Here is a 19,299-nt window from a genome sequence, read left to right on the forward strand (position 1 = left end):
TTTTGGAACTTTATTTTTAGCATGAACTGTTGCTCTTTCAATTGACTGCAGCTGTCTGCTCTCGAAAGCATTTTTCTTTGGCATTTACAGATCTCCATTAGTTACATCCACGAAGCCTTTTTTTTTTTTTAAATTTCACTTGTCATTATGAACCAAATGGGAGTGGTTGTGTTTTGACATTTTGCATAGTTTCAATGGCTGGTTTAAGACAGTGAAAAAAAAAGAACAAAAAATAAACAATACAAATTTATCTTAGTAGCATTGTCTGATGTAAACTTCCATATGAAAAAAAAGTTGTGGTGACATATCTGATTTATACACAGAATAAGCATATCAGGAGTTTTCTGTAAAATAATAGTGATGTGTAATCTGCCTACTTTAAAGATAAGTGCCTGGGTGAGGGGAAATAGTCATTGAACTTGTCCAAAAGAAAAAAAAAATGCTTATCATGGGGCAAAAGAAATTGTTTCTGTTATAGGGGTCAACCCCATCCCCTGTGAATCTACTTACTGTCTTCATTGTAGTCTCTCCCAATATGTATCTTCAAAGTTAAATATTGGTTCAAAAATACCCCAAAAGTACACCTCCATGCTTGCTTTCTTGCGTGCAAACCTCATTTATTTCAGTACATTTTACTTCTGAGTTTACATATAGGCTCCACTTTGTTACTGCAATAGTTAATGTGCTGGTCTAGAAACCTGGAGACTGTGAGTTCTAGTCCCACTGTAGGCATGAAAGGTGGTTGGGTGACCTTGGACCAATCACACACTCTCAGCTCAAAGGGTTGTTGTTGTGGGAAAATTGAGGAGGAAGGAGTATTATGTATGTATGCATGTTGTCTTGAGTTATTTATATGAAACAATAAAGATGGGATAAAAATTAAAAAGAAATAATATAGCCATTATTTAGATTATCCTGAAGTATGGTTTCTCAGAGTCACAAGGAATTCATAAACCATGATTTGATTACATCATCTGAGATAGAGCAGTTTGGTAGGCCAAGAAAAAAGGCAACTGTTATAGCACAATACCAATACAACAGAAGTATGACTTTTCGTGCATATTTTGAGAGCACATAGGTGTTCCAGCAGTGGCATTGTGTAGTATCTCTCATAATCTATGTCAGATTTTGTGTTTGTGCATTGATTGGTTGTGTTAACTAGAACATCTATTTATGCCAACACAACTCTAGATGTCTCGGATCATGGTTAATGGTGTTCATATTTGTATGTTTCAAGATCACACTATAAATATTCAACCACATGCTCTTTGATAAAATAATTCCTATAAAGGTGGCCTTGATTTGTTTGTCATCCAAGTTAATGTGCTATCCACTCTCCCATGTACTGAATGGATATATGAGTTTAGTGAATATACCTTCATATTGATCTTTCATTTCTTTTCCCCCGCTAGGCTATCAGAAAAAACTGTTTCTACTTCTGTTTTAAGAGTTTTTATTAGATAATATGTCTAATGTTTCCTTGTTCTCCTATAATGACTCTGACAAAGAGTATCAGAATTGGGAAAAATTGGTATAGGTGGAAATCTAAATCTTCGTTTGAAAAAAGTAGCAGAACTCAAACTGATTGATCATGAAATATAATGCAGATGGTGCTTCTTTCTGACATAGAGACCTTCAATAATCTTTTCTGGATACACCTTGCAGAAGAAGGGATCAATACCAGATAAACTGAAATTTTCTTCCCCAGAACCATGCTGAAAATATGGCCAGTATCTCCGAACTGAAGAAGTCATTTTCAAAAATGCTCCAAGGACACAATTTTTATATTTAGTGCTAATGCTCCGAAACAAGTATACCGTGGGGTGATTTTCTGCATGGCTGGTGTGCTACAGTGCAGAAATTCATTGCTAATTATTGTGCTGTTCTATTCTATCTAATTTGTGACCATGCCAGCCAGCAATTGCAGTTATCAAATTGAAATAACAATATGAAAGTAAATCTTGTTATTATAATATTAATTTCTATTGGAGGGAGTACTGCCATTGATTCCAGATGACTAGTTTTTCCATTGCCCAGTTCCTCTGATTTCACTATTAAAATGAAATAAGGCTCACTTCACTAGGCTGACAATTTCTGAATCTGTAAGGATGTTACAAGTAAGGAATTCTTTTTGTTGGAGGACATGGGTAGAAATATGCATTATAGAACTTAGGCCAATTAAAAGGAGTGATTGTTATAGAAAATCAAATATAATTTGCTGAAAAATACAGACCAGAAACATATTTTCATGCAGATAAAACACTGGAAACCCAAAGCATTTTTCAACCCCCTCCCCAAATATTAGAGAGTTTGGCATGCTTTTTGCAAAATAATGACTTTAATGGTATTTTTTAGATACTTGTTAGAGTACCCCAAATTGGATGTTCATGAGCCTGAAGAATCATGATATTAAAAAAATGGAACGTCCAGTATCTGAACGTAAATTTTGGTATGTCTATGTCACATTCTTATAGATTTAAAATTCTGGTAATTCAACAAAACATATTCCATAACCATTGTTACATAGATTTAAAATGTTGGGAAAGATAATTATGAAAAAATAGAAGATTTATTATTGACAGACTCATCTAATTGACAGGGATGTGACATAAAAAAGCAGCAATGGTTTATGTGATGTCTTTTATAGTCATTTCCTTTTAAACAAAAGTTATTTCACATGTTAACTTTTAAAAGATGCGTATCTTTTGTAGAGGCCAGTGGCCTTCTGAATTATGTACCAATGGTTGTTTGGAAACTAATTGTAGGACATTGAAAATGGATATTGCAATTTTTTACATAGTTGATAATGAAAATTAACCCTACACGAGTGGAAGATATCCAATCTCCATCAGTTACAAATTGTCTGAAGATCATAGTTTCCTTTTCCATATTCAAGCAAGCATTTTACTACTGAGTAATTTAAAGATTGCCAGAAAACTGGCATGTATGTGCTTGCTTTTGAGCCTGTAGCATCCACAGAGAATCAATAACCATAAACATATGAAGACCTCATAGCCAACCCATGCTCATATGTTGAAGAGATGAGTACATCCAAAACATACTCCCATGGTTTTACATTAAAAAAAGAAAGTCCCTGCAGCTAGCTATTTAACTCTTTCCAATAACAGGCCTTTAACCCTTGTTTCAGCCAAAATGTAGGGAATTTGGGTCATGGCCACCAGACATCCCCTCCAATGACTGCACAGATTGATCTTCAAAATGAAAGTATATTTGCAGTAATAGAGCTGCTTCGAAAACAGAGCATTCAGGTCTTACCAGAATATAGTAAAGTGCCTTATAAGAACATCATATGATTGTCAGGGAATTCATCTTGATCCTCAAGTGCATATGCTGTCACATCCAAAGGTGACCATGGAGTTTCCATTGAAGTAAACTTACTAAGATGGATTGGAGAGTTGGAGAACATGATTATGTTCAACTCTTTATCCACAGGTTCAGGTTCAGAAAGTTGCATCTGAGAATTTTATGAGATTTCATTTTAACGGTGGAATCCTATAAATTTCTCTATTATTTATTCTGTTCTTCGACATCTATACAAAACTGCTGGGTCCCAGGAGCAAAGATCTTGAAGTGAAATATTTGTTTTGATGTCTCATTTATCAGATAAAGCAGCGGAGGTGTTAAAAATTCTCCTGCATCAAAAATGGGTTGAATATGTGCCAGTAACCTGACATTAAATCAGAACAAAATGAAGGCATTTTTCTCATCCAAGAAAATTGTGTATATCTCATTTTTGAATCGACATACTCCAAAAGTGGCCTGAATGGCTTTTAAAAAATTGATAAATTGTAGTTCATTTGATTAGCTCTGGATAGGAAAGCCTGGTTATCCATGCCCTGATTGCCTTAAAATTGTGTTATACATCTGACTTTTGTAAAAGTTCTTTCAAAACTTCAGCTCTGTGCAGGTTTTTTTCCATAGTGGGAATATATTCCATCAATTTTGAAAGAACTTCAGGTTATCAGTTCACTTCTGAGCCTAATTTAGGATGTTGAACTTACTTAAATATTCCTCAGTGCATTCAGCATGTATATCTGCAGAAAGGAAGCCTTCTTTTATACATCCCAAAGATGCTTTTTCAAGAGGCAACTGGGCTTTCCAGTTTTTCTTTGAAGACATTTCGCTTCTCATCCAAGAATGAGAAGCCTAACGTCTTCAAAGAAAAACCAGAAAAAGCACAATTGGGATAACCATGACTTGAATGATTGAGAATCTCCATAGACTTCTTTTATATATTTGTACATACAATGGCTTCCTTACAAACCAGGACATCTCATTTTTAGGACTATGACTTCTTTAGGAACTAACAATTATAGGCACAGTGGTTTTTATGCTTAAAGACATCTATACTAATGCACAGATGTCTATAAAATTGACCTTGTGTGAGTCACAAACATTGAAGATGCTGCTTTTCTGTGTTCACATAGCAAAGGCTCAAAATAATATAACATCTAAATAGGTTTGGAATTCCTGAAAGTTCTAATAATGTGACATAACACTAAATCAGATTTACAGTACTTTTCAGTTTAAATATATATAGTGTTAATTTGAATGTGGAAAATGAGAAATGTTACAAATCTTTCCTAAACTATGATAAATATAGCCCGCCTGCCTGCATCTATCTATCTATCTATCTATCTATCTATCTATCTATCTATCTATCTATCTATCTATCTATCTATCTATCTATCTATCAAATCTATCTATCAAATCTACCTATCTATCTTTTTATTCATCTATCTACAAGGAAGAGATATTCTGTGCCACACAAAGATAACCCAGATGTGCAGGATAAGTTTGAAATAACTGGGGAAAGCACAGACTTATCACAGTTCCCCATAGTCCCTGATAGGTTTCCAAGAATCTGGGAGAAGTCTGAATAAATGAGGCAGGAGAACTTTTGTTATTTTTTTTTTAAAAAGAGTGTTTTTGAAGAAAAGGGCAAAATATCAGTAGGAATTTATAATTATTGGTTTTTTGTGTCGTGCTAAGATTCTTATTGTCTCAGGTTCTTATTTCTCTGTACAAGTTAAGGAACAGTGTTAAAGTCATCCAATATGACTTATAGGCCACGTTGGAGAATGTTTTCTAATCTTTAAAACTTTGATGTGTCTTCAGCATCTTCCCACAGAGTCCTGTAAAGAGCAGTTTCTAGCAAATGAGTGCAATCCTATGGTCAGTCCAGAGCACTATGTTTTCTTTAGGATGTTGTTTTGTTTTGTGACTGATTTGTATTTCTGTGGACATCAAGAAAGCAAGATACCAATTTATCTTTTTCAATGTCGAATCTATCCATTTCAATAAAGTTTAAATGGGGAGGGAGTTCCTTTAATAAAGATTTTTTTCCTCTTAATGCATTTTCCCAAAGGCAAAGGAAGGTCTGAATCTACTAGCTGTTATACTTCTGTACCACAGAGCCCAACAAAACAGAGCTCTGTTTTGTTTTGTTTTGTTTTGATCTTTTAATCAAGAGAAAGGCAAATTGGGCATGAGAATCCTATCTTGTACACATGCTAGAGTTAGGTAAGGTCGGGGTTGTTGTTGTTGTTGTTTTTTGAAAGATAGGTGGTGGCAACAGGAGCTATCAAACCATTAAGCTCAAGCAGCAGATGGATTTTGATTTTTTTTAAAAAAAATATTTATTTATTTGAATAATAAATATGGCTTCCCCTCTCATAGCAGTGACTCTGGGCAGGATACAAAAATTAAAACTCAATAATTGAAAGCAACCAATGGGGCCCTGGGTAAATTCCATCATAGAAAATCACATCAATAGTAGGACACTCCTAAGCACTTGGCCCAAAGGTCCATAAGGGGCGCTGAAGGAATACAGTTCCACAAGGCTTCCAAAGAGAAAACACTGAGTCCAATCTGATGACATTGTTTAATAGAGGAAACTTGCCCTTGGACCATGCTAAACCTTGTATGCCAAGCAGAAGCAGTGGGCTAAAGATGGCCCCACAAATAACCTGGCTTTATGTCATACAAAGACCTAGCTTCTCCACCTTGTTCTGCACCTCCACCTCCAGGCTTCCACCTTGCATGCCTCAGCAAGTGGTGGAATAAATGGACATAAAATGGCAATTTGCAATCAATACATTTATTTAAAGTTTCTTTTTTTAATGAATTCATTTATTTCAATTTATACGCTTCTAAACTCCAACGTTTTTATGTTTCCTGCATGGACCACAGGCACAGATACATAACTTGGGCTGGTAGACAGGCAATTATTTTTCTAGACCATTCCGTTCCCCTAAATTTTTTTCAACAGAAAAATAAAGATTTGCCCAAAGAAAAGTTACTTTTATTTCTAGCTTGGATTTAGCTTGGAAAAGTTACTTTTTCTGGATAGCTAGGTTAGAGTTAGGGCAGAGCTCTCCTATCTGCTGCTGAAGAACAAAAAGACGTCTCTGCTGGCAAGGCAGACACCACAAACAAAATTTATTTTGAAGTGTGTATATCAAAATGCAATCAAACTTTTAGTTCCATCTGTAAGCATACATAGAAGCCAATGTTGCTGAGCTGACAAGGAGTTTCCATCAAAATATATGAGAAACTTCAACCATGTTAATCTGATTGTTGAGAGAAAAATATTTTTCTCATAAATTCTTTTATATAACCTTTATAATATTCTTTCTGTAAAAGAGTAATTTTAGCCAGCTGCCTTTATTATGCAAAATCTTCTCTGCTCATAGAGGGGGCCTCAATTCTTTTTCTGCAAAACACAAAGGCGGTCTGAAAAGTAAGCAAACTAGCTTCATGGTTCATTTCTAGACAGGAATATAAAGGCTCTGGGAGATATCATGTTTGTTTCAGGTAAAGTTACATAGATCTTGTCAGGTCACTAGCAAGACATAAAAGGCTACGTGATAACATTGTCCTTGAATGAACTTCACATAGGTGATAATGTTGACTTTGAAACACCACTGAGCACACTGGCAATCTGAACAAGTGATTAATTCTCTGTATAGTACCATAACCCTGATGCAAGCAAGAAGGAAAGAGAGTCCATAGGTTATAAATGGAAAAGTCATTTTCCATGTTCTTAACACTCCATCTGATGCAGTTTTGACCTTTGGGCCAAGGAAACACATGACCATAGGACAGTTCTCCCTGGTTGTTTTTACAGCATTTTAAAGAAATCCTACACTATAATGCAGGAGGGGGGGGAGATGAAGAGGGAGAAAGGGAGAGAGAATTACATATTATGACATATTAGCTTAATAAGTAGCACAACATAAAGTTGATACTTAGGCACATATACTTTTTGTCTGTATTCCATACAGTGTATTCTTTGCGGGCTTTCAGAATGGCAGTCCCCAATAGTGATGTAGCTTGATTTCCAAAGCACAACAAAGTCAGCAAGCTTACCTATGGATAATATGAACTGGATACAAATATTGAATGCTTCTCTAAATCATGATGCTCACTTCCTACAACTAGGTATAATAAAAAAAAAACACCAATTTTATTATACCTACGCCTAGGTATAATAAAAAAATAAACTTGACATTTAGGAGGTGAGAACTTTCCCACTTCGTTAGTGATATTATTTTGTAGCACCATGATTCTTGAGCTGCTGAACTTGAGTTATATAAACCCACAGGAAACCACAGGATATGATCTACAGGAAACTTATTATTAAAAACCCAAATTGTGAAATAAATGATCAGTAGCTTTAGTTTAGAGTGATAATTGTGTTGTCTTGCCAAATATTTATAAAACTGTGGAACAGCAGATTTATTTTGAAAATTGGACAGTGTGTTTTGAGCTTTGCTGCATGATTTATAAACTGTATTGTCTTTTCCAATGGTTTTTATAGAAATGTGGGTTTCCTTCCTCTTTTCTTTATGTCTCAAACTGCTGAGACAGGCATAATTGCTGGACCAGGAGCATAGCTTGAATGACCCAGATGGCAATAGCACTTGGACTTATATGCCGCTTCACAGCCCTCTCTAAGCCCTCTTTACAGAGTCAGCAAATTGCCCCCAACAATCTGGGTCCTCACTTTACCAACCTCGGAAGGATGGAAGGCTGAGTCCACCTTGATCCATTCAGAATTGAATTCCTGGCAGTTGGCAGAATTAACCTACAATACTGCATTCTAGCCACTGTACCACTCTGTTCTGTTGAAGTCATAAATAAATTTTGCAAAAGCCAAAATTATCATAACCATAATGTCTTTAGTTCAAAGTCAAGAAATACCAAGAAAAACATAATATCTAGAATTCACAATAGTTAATAATGTGTTTGGAGGGGGGGTCCTCTTCTCAGTGTTCTCCCCTCAACACAGTACATCACATATGTCTCAAAATCAGTATTTTAAAACATATTATTTGTATTATATGCAGATTACCTCTGTCATGTTTGCAGCACCTCAAACCTACTAAGCAAATCATTTCACAGACTTGGAGTAAGCATGTTCCCTAAATCTGAGACCTAAATCTAGATTTCCTTTTGTTGGAATTCATTAAAAATTGTTCTAGTATCATACAGGTAGGTGGGGACAAATAGGCAAATAATAATATAGCAAGTTTCCAACCATCAATTGAAGATTGCATTACATGAATTGTTCAGAAATAATTAAATGAATACTGTAGTTAAATAGGTGGGAAATAATGTCAGCTGTCATTTAATGTCCATATGAAATTACAGTATAAATGCAAAAGCTCCTATTTGCTTTGTGTTTTACAGATAGTCAGGGCCTGGATCTAGAAATCTCCAAGGCAAACTCCTTTGGATTCATTGGATGCATGTCATCTATGCAATATAACCATATTGCTCCATTGAAAGCTGCTTTAAGACACCCCAACCTCGCACCAGTGACAGTCCTGGGTTCATTGTCTGAATCAAACTGCAGGTCATTGGTTGAAGTAGATGCAAATACAGCAACTTCAATTTACTCTTCCTCAGGTATGTTCAGCAGGTTTACAGTTTACAGGTAACTAGTTTAGTAATGTTTCTTATTTTGTTGCTTACTTTAAGTAGTAGATGATGGAAATATGGTATATATAAAAATGGAATATGTTTTTATTTTTATAGATTTATAAGTTGTTGTATTCAAGAGCTTCTAGGCAATATTCAAATAAGATGCAATATGGTATCTTAATTATGTTGATGACATTATCCCCGTTCACCTTCGTTTCTACAAATACAGAAGAGATGACCTGGTATTCCTTATTTTCTATATTTGTGATGTGATGTAAAATAAATTAAGGAAGGGATAAGTAATTAGCTATGCTGATTACCCACAGCATGGTTTCCAATGCATCTGGAAAGTTCTGTGCCTCTTGATATATAAATATTAGAAATGTAGATTGTTGGTATTAACTGAACAGTTCTTTTGGCTCTTGTCTATTATTCATCTCTGTCTCTCTTCTTTGCCTTTGTCCTATTTTTGACAATTAATCATTTTGATCTCTGTTGATATTTAACTAAATGATATCAAGCCATATTTTTGCTAGCTGACCTGAGTACTGGACACAATTGCTGTGATCTGGATAGAGGGAGTGAGTGGGAGTGAGCTGCATGCAAAGTAAACTGGATATTACTCATAGTATTTTTTTTACAATGTATACAATACAATAACCACACAAGATAACATTAATAATATGCCATGCCAATATATTCCCTACAATAATATTATCATTGACCTTGATCTTATTTGTAGTTCTTTGATCTTATTTATAGTTTGTTTGTTTTTTGCTAATATAAGCAGGCCATGAAACCTGTACCTTTGACTCAGTAAAGCTACATGAATAGAGTTTAAATGCTGGAGGTTGACATCGCACAAAGGATATTTGCTTAGTAACATAGTAGTTTCATCAGGGTTTAATTACAGAAAACAAAAAATACATTTTTGATGAGCAAGTGGAAGAATTATTAAACACATTTAACTGAATTCCCAGCTTATTTAAAATATTTAGAATTTTTTCCAAAAATCAGCTTGCCAGAGAATGAATGAGTGGTTTCCATAGAAGTGTAGAAAAGGGGGAGTTAATAATTATGGGTTTAGTTTCCCTACAACAGTGGTCCCCAATCTCTCTGGTTTTGTAGACCAGTGGGGGAAAGGGGATGGTTCCACATGAGCAGTGGGCAAATGGACTCATATGCAGTTCCATTTGTACAAGCTTGTACAAGTAGAGTTGCACAGGCATATGCCCCTGCTGCTTCCAGGGCCCAGTTCTGAACGGGTTGCAGCCTAGTATTGAGCCAAGGCCTGAGAATTGGGGTATCCTACCCTACAAGAAATTTATCCCTACAAACCTGTTTGGGTCTGTCATCATCTGACAGGCTCTGACTAAGTTATTTAGAAAGAGAAAGTATACATACATACATACATACATACATACATACATACATACATACATACATACATAATCACTAGGTATAATGAATTTGTTACTTGAACTTTATCACCTCAGATAATCAGGGAATGCCTAGGCTGGCAGAAGCTGTTGTTTTATGTTTGTCTCTTATCTTCTCTGGTTTAAGGAGAGACACTTTATACCCTGATGGTGAACTAAGCAGTTCATTTCCCGCTTGTGATAATTAAATGCTCCCTTGGGCATCTTAAGTGTTTTGTATGTTGGAAAGGAGAGAGCACATTGTAAAGCTAGGGTTAGTTGGAAGTGCACATACATACACACACAGTACACAAACACATACCCATGTGGCTTTCAGATCATTTTTCCCCAAAGGATATTGATTTCCCAGGCATAGGAATAGTGTCACTGTGGCAGTCTATCATATTTTTGTCTTTTTATGGGTTTGGCTCTGAGTCTTCTGGAGTCAAAGTGAGGGGCCATAATACATTAAAATGAAATATAATTTAGTATAAATTATACCAACATTCATTTTCATATAAAAGAATAATATGTTCATATTCCACCCCAAAAATGCATTCTACATTACAAAACCTACTTCAGAATAAAGAAGAGTGAATTACATATCCCAACAAACTCTTGCTGCTTCCAATAAACTGGAAGGATTTGTCCTGAAATGATTTTGTTTTTTCTTTCCTATTTAATTACAATTCAACATTATTGCCTTGTTTCTTTTGTTCTAAAACTGTTTGGATTTCTTCCAAATCACCATTCCATTCCATTCACTGTGTCTGAGATATTATGAAGAAAACACTAGAATCTGTTAACAAAAAATAGAAACAAATTAGTATAAGCTCCTTGTGTTGAATGAGTTCCAGTTTATGTGTGCTTTCTCTCTTTTTTGTAGTTATGAGATTGCCTTGTCATAGCTGTTACTGACAGTGAAAGCAGTTCTTACTAATGCAGAATGGCAGCACCTTAAGTGGTTTTTCTAGGGATGGGTAAAATGATGTGAGGGTACTCTTTCTCCATGCAAATCTAGTCTTATCTGTTAATGCTCTAGAATAGGTGTAAGCAACTATTATCAATGGAGGGCCCATGAAATTTTTAATAACCTGCCAGGATATAAGATGTATAAACAAACAAACCTAAAAATAGGCTATCTTGACTTTATTTTGTTTTATCTCTGCCTCTCTCTGTGTGTGTCTTTGCTCTCTTTCTTTCTTTTTGTGCTTGTGCATGTATGTGTATATGAGAAAGAGAAAGGCAGAGAGATAGAGAGATGATAGAGGGAGACCAAATATTCTATTTGAAAGCAATTATCAATATTTTGTGTGGATTTCTTAGCTAACATTAATGTGCATTAATTGGGCAAATGTTATTTGTTGCCAAATGTGTATTTAACTGAGGTGTTTCATTCTGAATGAACTTTATTAAAAATCTGTTGTTGTTGTTTTTGTGGTCCCTGGATTTGAAAAGCATCATTTTCTCCTGAGGCTCAGAATCTTAGTTTTCATTCTGGGCAAGTTGCAATGAAACTGATAGACTCTCCCTAGAAAAGACTGAGGCAGATACTAATCCACACAAAGTTACAGTCATGGTTGAGAAGCTTTCCAGATCAATAGAGGCAACATGTGGAAAAATGCCAAAGTTTGTGGAAAATCAGCAAAAATTGGATGCTTCAACTTGCATTTCTGATGGTGCCAAGCCACCTTTGGATACTCTGATTACATTTGGGGATATTTTGAAATGCATTATCATCATTATCTCTGTGTAATTCACTTGACTAATGTGAGACAAGTTCCAGAGTGAAGCACCAAAGATACATGCATAGAAAAGTTAGGGTTTGTATTCATTTCTGTGCAAAATATAACCATGATTTTTGTTGTTGTTGTTTTTTGGGGGGGAGGGATGGAGCGGGGAATCTCTGCAGTGGAAAATATGCACTGGTCAACATTTCTCCACCTCCTGATTCTGCAGAGTGCAAAAGAGACTCAAAGGGGAATTTACTGTCATGGGTTTTCATCTATCAATCTGAAATGAATTCTATTTACTACTTATGCCTCTGGGTAAAAAGATGTTCAGTCTCTTCATGCATACATCTGATTGCAGATACATAGTTTTCCTTTCATTTTTAATGTTATTTCCTCACTTTAAAAAAGAACCATTTTCTAATACAATATATAAAATTTAAATTAACCTCTACATTAAAAAATAGTTAAAAATAACCAGAAGGCAATAGTTGTTAATTCTAATATTGATTTATTAATTTAAGAATATGTAATCAGAGGCATCAGGCTTTTGGGTGGCTCCCAGGAACCTTATAAGAAGTGCCATCACCTGTAGTTTTTTATATGATGGAAAAGAAAAAAAGGCAGAGCAAACAACTAAAATTTTATTTCATTTAAATTCAACTATAATCATATCAACTCTATTGTTTATTTAGTTTTAAATAAAATTAAATTCCAGGTTTTATGCAAGCCAGATGCAACAGTATGTTGGCTTGTTCAGATCAAAGATCCTAACTTGCATACTATGATTTAATTAAAACAAGCTTTGGTTGTTCTTGTGACACACTGGTTGACAAGTGTTCAAAACATTCTTACTGATAGTAGGGAATAATAAATGGGTAATAGGTATAACTAAGGGTAGTATCCTACCTCACAGATTCTATAACTTTCTAAAAAATGGGAAAACTTTGATGGATGGGCAGAGAATGTCAATATCTATCAGCCCAGCTGGAGATCATCAGCTTATAGAAGATTATAACTTGATATATAAGACAGGTAATTGATAAAAGGCAACAAAAGGAAGGAAGGAAGGAAGGAAGGAAGGAAGGAAGGAAGGAAGGAAGGAAGGAAGGAAGGAAGGAAGGAAGGAGAGACGGAGAGGGAGGGAGAAAGAGAGAGAGAGAGAGGCTTGCATTATGTTTCTTTCTTGTTTAATAAATGGATGGATATGTTTATAGATACCTGAAGGCTACACATTTATACCTTCCTCACATCCCAATTGGAATAGTCAATGCACTCTATATGGGGCTGCCCCTGAAGACTATTCAGAAGCTCAGCTGGTGCAAAATGCGGAAGTACAGGCAGTTGTGGGTGCCTGTTGTTTAGCACATGAAACACATGTGCTAAACAACACATGTTCTGTGAGCTGCAACGGTTGCCAATAGGCTTCCAGGTACAATTCAAAGTGCTTCTAATTACTTATAAATTGAGTCTTAGCCCCCCAAAAAAAAAGATCAGCGCCTTAAAGATATAAGCATTATCTTTGTTTTCCCTATGAATTACAGATCCATTTGGGAAGGCCGATGATAAAGAACCACTCAGCAATGCTGTCAGAAGCGATTCAGCCTTCATTGGAGGTAAGTTGAGCAAATGTTTTAGCAATCAACATCACGTGGTGATTCAGTGGCTAGAATGCAGTATTGCAGGCTAATTCTGCCAACTGCCAGGAGTTAGATTCTGACTGGCTTAGGGTGGACTCAGCCTTACATCCTTCTGAGGTTGATAAAGTGAGGACCCAGGTTATTGGGGGAAATTTGCTGACTTTGTAAACTGCTTAGAGAGGGTTATAAAGCACTATGAAGCCATATATAAGTCTAAGTGCTATTGCTATTCCTATGCAACTTGAGGGATTGGGTCATATGCCTTAGTGGTTCTTCAACCCTCATTTTCCTTTAGTGGGTATAACTGCTAAAATGACTTTTTCTTGCCTTTCCCAATTATCCAATTTAAATTAATTATCCAATTTTCTGATTTAAAATTGTATGTAGGCAGAGTAGGGGAAGAATAATATTTCTGAGTTTTTAATAGGGATTTTTTCGCTTTTGTTTGGTGCTATTTTAATTCTACTGGAATCCATGGAAAATGCAATTGCATATGCTAGTTCCAGTGATTTCTTTATCCATCCACAATTTATCTTTAGCAGCACCAGAATGATGACCATGGAAAAGCAAAACACTATTGGCAGGATCTGTCCTTTTTATCTTAGCTTGCTTTTCCTGAGATGGGTTGGAACTCAGAACCATTAAGAAGAAAATTTATTTGAAAACTGATTGTAACTAATCACCAGCTAATGTAGTTGCCCTCTAATGGTATATACTGCTACTGTGTCCAGAGCCTTAGAAAATATCTTAATTTGGTTTTGTGTTCTACAGCATAGATCCAAAAAGAATTTTGAAAGATGAGCAGTTTTCTGAGTTTATTTGGGGTCATTCATCTTCTTTGTCTCATTGCACAATTCAGTGAAGTATTTTCAAACTTTATGACCCATTGAACTTCACAATTATGTAACATGAATTAGAATACCAAAGAGAAAGTAATTGAATTAGTACTATAAGCAATTAAATGAATATCCTGTTTCGGCTAGATTGACTCGAGACTATGAATGTTTTAAATTCCCTCAATAGTAATTATGATAATTGAGAGTTCTTACCAATGGATAACTTCTATTTGTAGACAGATTGATGCTTATATGTCATGGAAACTTGTTAACAAAGTATATTCATTTAGGCTTCATTTGAGAGGAAGGGATTGGCTATTCCCAACATCATGTGAGCAGATTTTCACAACGGATCTCCTCTGCTTCCTCCTGCATGAGTACCACCCTTACCTCCAGATGTCTCACCCTCTACTATAGACCTCAAAATCTCAAAATCGTATTTAGAAGCAGTATGAGGGAACTGCAGAATAGCTTGCCATTTTCCTAAGCAATAGGCTTGCTTAAATAGGTTTACTGCAATGAAATAGCAGTAAACTCTTGCCTAATAATAATAATCTGTGCACAAACACAGTGTTTGCTGAAGTAATACAGCACGAAATATAGTGCAGCCAAATTTGGCTGGTTCTCTCTTGATATCGGGAAAAAGGTTGAGGTTAAGTCTAACAAACCTGTACGATTATAGACAAAATTCACTTGAGCAGCAACAGTGAACTTCACAAGAAAATGAAATCTATTCTGCTCAATAGGCCACATACCTCACTTTGAACTTCTCCTTATATTTACATTTTTGTCTTTTGCACCTCAGGTGTTATTGCAGTTGTGATCTTCGTCATCTTTTGCATTGTGGCCATTATGAGCAGAGTCCTCTATCGGCACAGACAGACTCACCGGAACAGCCAGACGAAAGAAAAAGAGTATCCAGAACACCTTGACCGTTCTTTTAAGACTGAGGTTGACTTACAGAACCCAGTGAGCGAGTGCAAACGAGAATACTTTATCTAAAAGACTCCCTCACTCCTTGTTACACTTTGGCATTTCCATGATGATGATGGTAGTGATGGTGGTGATGGTGTTTTTAATCCGTCTGTTACTTTGGAATTTCCCCACTCTTTGGAAAGAACTAATAGACACAGAAGAAATAGGCAGAACTGTACTGTTCTCCATCCAAGGTCACCATAGATAACACCTAACTGCTCAAGCAACCATGTATTCTAAGTTCACCATTACATGCATGGTTGACTATTTAGTTTCTGAATTTCTGAGATGTTGCTTTCTGGAACATTTCATGTTGGACCTGAGTAATATATACTAGAGGGGTAAGCTAATTATGTAGCATTACAGCTATTGCAACAAGATAGTGTGAAAGAATAAGATCAAATTATCTTGCTAAAAATGTACTTAAGATGAGCCAAATTCTTTGTCTTGTAAATTGGCATAATTCTGTTTCGTGTCTGTGGTGCTCTGCTGAATTTGCAAACTAAGGATCTGGAACAGGCTTTTTCATTTATGTTCCTTTGGATCACTTCTTTTCCTTCAAACTGAAACATTTGTCCAACACAAGGTCAGAGTGTGCAAGACCATATTACTTTCTGAATGGGCAGGCTGGAGAGAGCTGAGACTACTGGGATAATCGGTTTAACAGATTTAACAGATTTAACAGATTTAACAGAGTTGGAAGGGACCTTGTAGGTCATCTAGTCCAACCCCTGCCCAAGCAGGAGACCCTACACCATTTCTGACAAATGGCAGTCCAATCTCTTCTTGAAAGTCTCCTCCTTGCATAAATCTCCTCCTTGCATAGCCCCTTTACTTTCTGGGTCAATTTGGTTCAAGAATCATGTGGCACTCAAGGTAGGCTTGTGAGATTCTGAGAAGCAACTTGGCTTTGTAAGAGGCATCACTCAACCACTCATGTCCTCCAGGATAGAAGAGTTTGCAAGCCTGCAGTAGAGTTGGCCTAAAGATGGAGAAGAGCAGAGACATTTCCATTGGGCTTGAGCACCAGTGATGCCTTTGGCATTCCAAAATAATTTGTAAGTGGCCTTCATCTGAGGGACACTCGGTTCTTATCCTTTGAAGGAACACTTCGTGGCTGGGCCAAAGAAGCCCCATGAGGAGGGCCAAGGAGGCAGGAGATGTGTCAGGTGCTCAGAGTTTCAGCAAATCCAGAAAGGTCCAAGCCTGCCCAATGAATGCTTAACCTCTGCTTTGGCCTCTTAGCATCACCTTCCCCATTGGTTTCTTGGGGAATGGCACTTTCCTCCTCCTCATTGGGTCTCTCTGCTGCCCCTCTTGGGCAACATCTTTCAAAGGGCCTTGAAAGGGGGCTTAAGCAATGCTTCTCTACACCACCTTCAATTAGGTGTGAGTCAGGCATTGTGCAACCTGCCTGCACATTTCATGAAGCCACATTTAAATAGGGCTTAAGGGACTTCAGGGACACAGAAGACTAGTCCCTCTGTCATTTATAGCTAAAATCATACACATGCACGCACAGACACACACACACACACACACACACACACACAAAACATGTTAAATGTTCACTTTTTTTTCCTTTCCCTATTAATTTTGATCTGGAACTTTGTTGATTTGAAAATTGTCCTCCCTGCCTGCCTCCCTTTTATTTTTAATGTAGCATCTGGAATGAAGAGAATTTTTCAAATAAGGTGTTCAGTCTAGGGAAACAGTTCCACCACATTGCTGATGATGTTTATAGCTGAGTAAAATCAACATTTTTTCCAGAAGTGTTATTTCCTATGATAGAAACAACTAAAAAAATCAGGAGAGGGGGTGGGGTCTTTGTGACATTTGCATAAGTACCAACCTGGCAGTTTTTCCATTTCAACAGAATGATTAATGGGAATGATCACAGAGAGAGAGACAGAGACAGAGACAGACAGACAGGCAGGCAGGCAGACAGACACAGACAGAGAGACAGACAGACACAGACAGACAGACAGAGAGAAGAGAGAGGGGGGGAGAGAGAGAGAGGGAGAGAGAGATGGAGAGGGAAGAGAGAGGGAATTCCCATATTACGTTGTAGCAGTGTTTTGATTAAATCAATGTAATTTTGCAATAATGAATATTGCCACTACTTTCAGCAATGGTAGGGATTCTGGCTTGTGCAGGCTATCGATTTCCCGTCCCAATTTAAAGCCTTTGTTATAATGTCTCTATTATAAACCACCCATTGAAAAAGAAAAAAAAATGCATGCACACACACACACAGGCACATCCACCTATGACCATAACTGAGCCCTAATTTTATGTTGCTAAGTGAGACATTTGTTAAGTAAGTTTTACCCCATTTTAATACCTTTCTTGCTGCTGTTTAAGTGAGTCACTGCAATTGTTAAATTAGTAACACAGTTGTTAATTGAATCTGGCTTTCTGATTGACTTTGCTTGTTAGAAAGTCACAAAAGGTGATACCGCTGTCATAAATGTGAGTCCATTGCCAAGCGTCTGAATTTTGATCATGTGACCATGGGGATGCTGCAACCGTTGTGTGAAAAATGGTCATAAGTCACTTTTTTTTCAGTGCCATGTAATTTCATACACTCACTAAATGAACTGTTTTAAACTGAGGACTACCAGTATGGGATTGTTGTTGCTGATGGTGGTGGGGATGTGGCAAGCAGAACAAATGATGACCACATCTGAACACAAATGTCACCTTTTTTTCACTTGCAAAAAAAATTGCATGCAAGCAGATAAGGGGTGGGGCTTGTGTTATGACATCATCATACATCGTACTTTTCTTTAAAGTATTTTCTAAGTAAAAGCCTAGCAAACAGTTATAAGATGCAAATGTGTCTCACTTTCAGACTCATCAGCTGACTCCACATATCTATATAACAAAAATGACATTATGTGGCCAGAATATTCAAGGCAATGAGAAAGCTCTGAGTGAATAATACCTTTTTCCTGGTGTAGAAATTCCTTGATTTTGACCTCAGGACATTCATAGAGTGCATCTGGGCAGAACCAGATTTTTTTCTTCTGAAGCTTACCAATGTGTAACTAAGTGATAAACTTATCGGTAGAAAAACACACTTGTTAACTTCACTAATGGGTGACTTCTTTCTGAGATATTCCTCTTTGAGCAGCACGTTCATTGTGAGATTTGGTATTTTATAGAAAGCAAAATCCCAGATTTTGAAATAACTGCTAATGTTTTCAATATAAAGAGCTAGGTTAAACAAAATAGTTATTTTCCTAAATGCAGAGATTATAGTTGGTTTTATGGTCTTATAGTTCTGCATATGAAGATTATTAATCAGATGTTGTAGGAAACAACATCTTGGAAACAATCCAATTAGAACCTTGAAAAAGTAGATAATGTGGTATGAAGGTAAAACCCAGGCCCTGCAGGTTGTTAGTGATTAATTTCTCTGAATTTTAATTGTATCACATGATTTTTTTGTTGTTTTTTTCAAAACCTTGGTAGATTCAATCTTTCTAGCCCCTGATGGACTGATGGCTAGGTTACATAATATATTATCCAAGATCAGGGTTTTGTGGTGGTCAGTTATCTACCACCCATTTCAGAGTCTCTTGGAATTTTCCAGAATTGCTGCTTGTACTATCCTGATAAGCCACCCGGAGTTCAACGAATAATATTTAAAAACAATCCCAATCATCAACAATAGGAAGCCATCCATTTACAACCAAAATTGGAACTAGAATTTCCATTGCTAGCAAGGCAATCATTAAGTAAATCA

At 36.4% G+C, this 19,299-nt stretch overlaps 1 protein-coding gene across 2 annotated transcripts in view; it reads left to right on the forward strand.

The window, feature by feature from the left end:
* The window catches only part of CNTNAP5 (contactin associated protein family member 5), a 432,771-nt gene extending 415,289 nt beyond the window's left edge, over positions 1-17,482 (forward strand). For both annotated transcript variants that reach the window (XM_087950302.1, XM_087950301.1), the window contains exons 22-24: positions 8,716-8,934; positions 13,642-13,713; positions 15,379-17,482. In XM_087950302.1, the coding sequence (XP_087806428.1) occupies positions 8,716-8,934; positions 13,642-13,713; positions 15,379-15,575 (488 nt within the window). In that variant the 3' untranslated portion in view covers positions 15,576-17,482. The remainder of the gene's footprint in view (positions 1-8,715; positions 8,935-13,641; positions 13,714-15,378) is intronic.
* The last annotated feature ends 1,817 nt before the right edge of the window (positions 17,483-19,299 follow it).

The sequence above is a fragment of the Notechis scutatus genome, chromosome 1 (genome assembly GCF_049901735.1).
Source record: "Notechis scutatus isolate UNSWTSFEM ecotype Mainland chromosome 1, rNotScu1.2, whole genome shotgun sequence".
Lineage (NCBI taxonomy): Eukaryota > Metazoa > Chordata > Lepidosauria > Squamata > Elapidae > Notechis > Notechis scutatus.